This window comes from Chiloscyllium plagiosum, chromosome 14, assembly GCF_004010195.1.
Source record: "Chiloscyllium plagiosum isolate BGI_BamShark_2017 chromosome 14, ASM401019v2, whole genome shotgun sequence".
Classification (NCBI taxonomy): Eukaryota; Metazoa; Chordata; class Chondrichthyes; order Orectolobiformes; family Hemiscylliidae; genus Chiloscyllium; species Chiloscyllium plagiosum.
Window position 1 is genome coordinate 78,467,495 of NC_057723.1, and position 1,418 is coordinate 78,468,912.

At 44.6% G+C, this 1,418-nt stretch overlaps 1 protein-coding gene across 1 annotated transcript; it reads left to right on the forward strand.

Annotated features, from left to right (window-relative positions):
- Positions 1-339: 339 nt before the first annotated feature.
- On the forward strand, positions 340-1,413 carry LOC122556867 (docking protein 2-like; the record flags this gene model as incomplete). Its single annotated transcript, XM_043704122.1, has 1 exon — positions 340-1,413. A coding segment is annotated over exon 1 (954 nt), but the record flags the coding sequence as incomplete, so codon positions are not given.
- Between the last annotated feature and the right edge of the window lie 5 nt (positions 1,414-1,418).

Below are 1,418 nucleotides of genomic sequence, written 5' to 3' on the forward strand. Positions count from 1 at the left end.
ATTACGCAGGAGAGTTACTGTGTGGAATTTGTAGTCTTGATAGAATTGAGTTATTATGATAGAATTTCCACAGTATGGGTGCAGGTCGTGTGGCCCACTGACTCTCCGAAGAGCATCCCCACCCACAACTACACCGTCCCTGTAACCCTGCATTTCCCATGGCTAATCCAGCTAACCTGCACATCCCTGGACACTATGGGGCAATTTAGCATGGCCATTCCACCCTAACCTGCACATTTTTGGACTGTGGGAGGAAACCAGAGCACCCGGAGGAAACCCACGCAGACATGGGGAGAATGTACAAACCCCATACAGACAGGGAGGGTGGAATCGAAGGTGGGTCTCTCGTGCTGTGAGGCAGCAGTGTTAACCACTGAGCCACCATTCTATATGCGAGCTCTAATATTACAAGGTTATATGCAGTTGAATGTAATTAAATGAAAATTGTATACTGGCATTATGTCTGACGGAGATTTCCTTTGTCATCAGGCAACATTTACATTTGAAGCAGGAAGAAGATGCGATTCAGGACAGGGGATTTTTCGATTCAAAACAAAGGCAGTCAAAGAAATTTTCCACATTATTGATGCAGCAGTAAAGGAAAAGCAGTCCAAGAAAAAACAGCAACGATTAAGTTTAACTTCTGTTAGCTCTGAGACTTCCACAGCATCCAGTCAAAAACTGCCAAGTGCAGCATTCCCTAGACAGGAATCTTCCGATGAAAAGCCATCATCAGGTGGAAGAGTGAAACCCTTGAAGGAGACAGATTCAAATCAAGAGGTTAGGAAGAGAAAAGAAAATCGAGATCGTAAAGGCCGTAATTCACCTTCTGGGGCTGTACCAAGGGCACCTCCAGGAGCTGAAAGGAACCTTCCTACAACCGATGATAGGGAGGGTGTCGGTGAAATAGTTTATGCTACTGTCAAATATCCTAAAGGAAAGGCAACAAAGGTTAATGTGGAGGAGCCAACGGTTAATCCTACAAAGTATAGAGATAGTTACAGTGATGACTCTTCTATAGACCCAGTGTATGAGAATGTTTCGGATATAGAATCACTGCTGTCCTTTGAGGAAGAGCCATCCTTTCTCAAGGACATACAAAAGTCACTCTATGAAAATTCACAGGGTAGCCTTGAAGATCAGAACTTGTCTTCCAGTACATCAGCTTCTGCCCCAGATTATGAGAATGTTGTGATTGAACGCAGTCAGCAGACTTCTGAAGGGGAACAGGATGATTGTCCAGCCAATGAGAAAGGTGATCTACACCAGACTCCTCCTGGGACAACACCCAAGGAGCGAGACACTTCCTTAAGCTCCGGAGCCTCTAAAGTCACAAAAGCAAAATTTCCAGCTGGTATCCAAGAGGTTCTAACTGATCTGTACTCCAAAGAATTGAGTAAGACACGAGAAGGAAAACT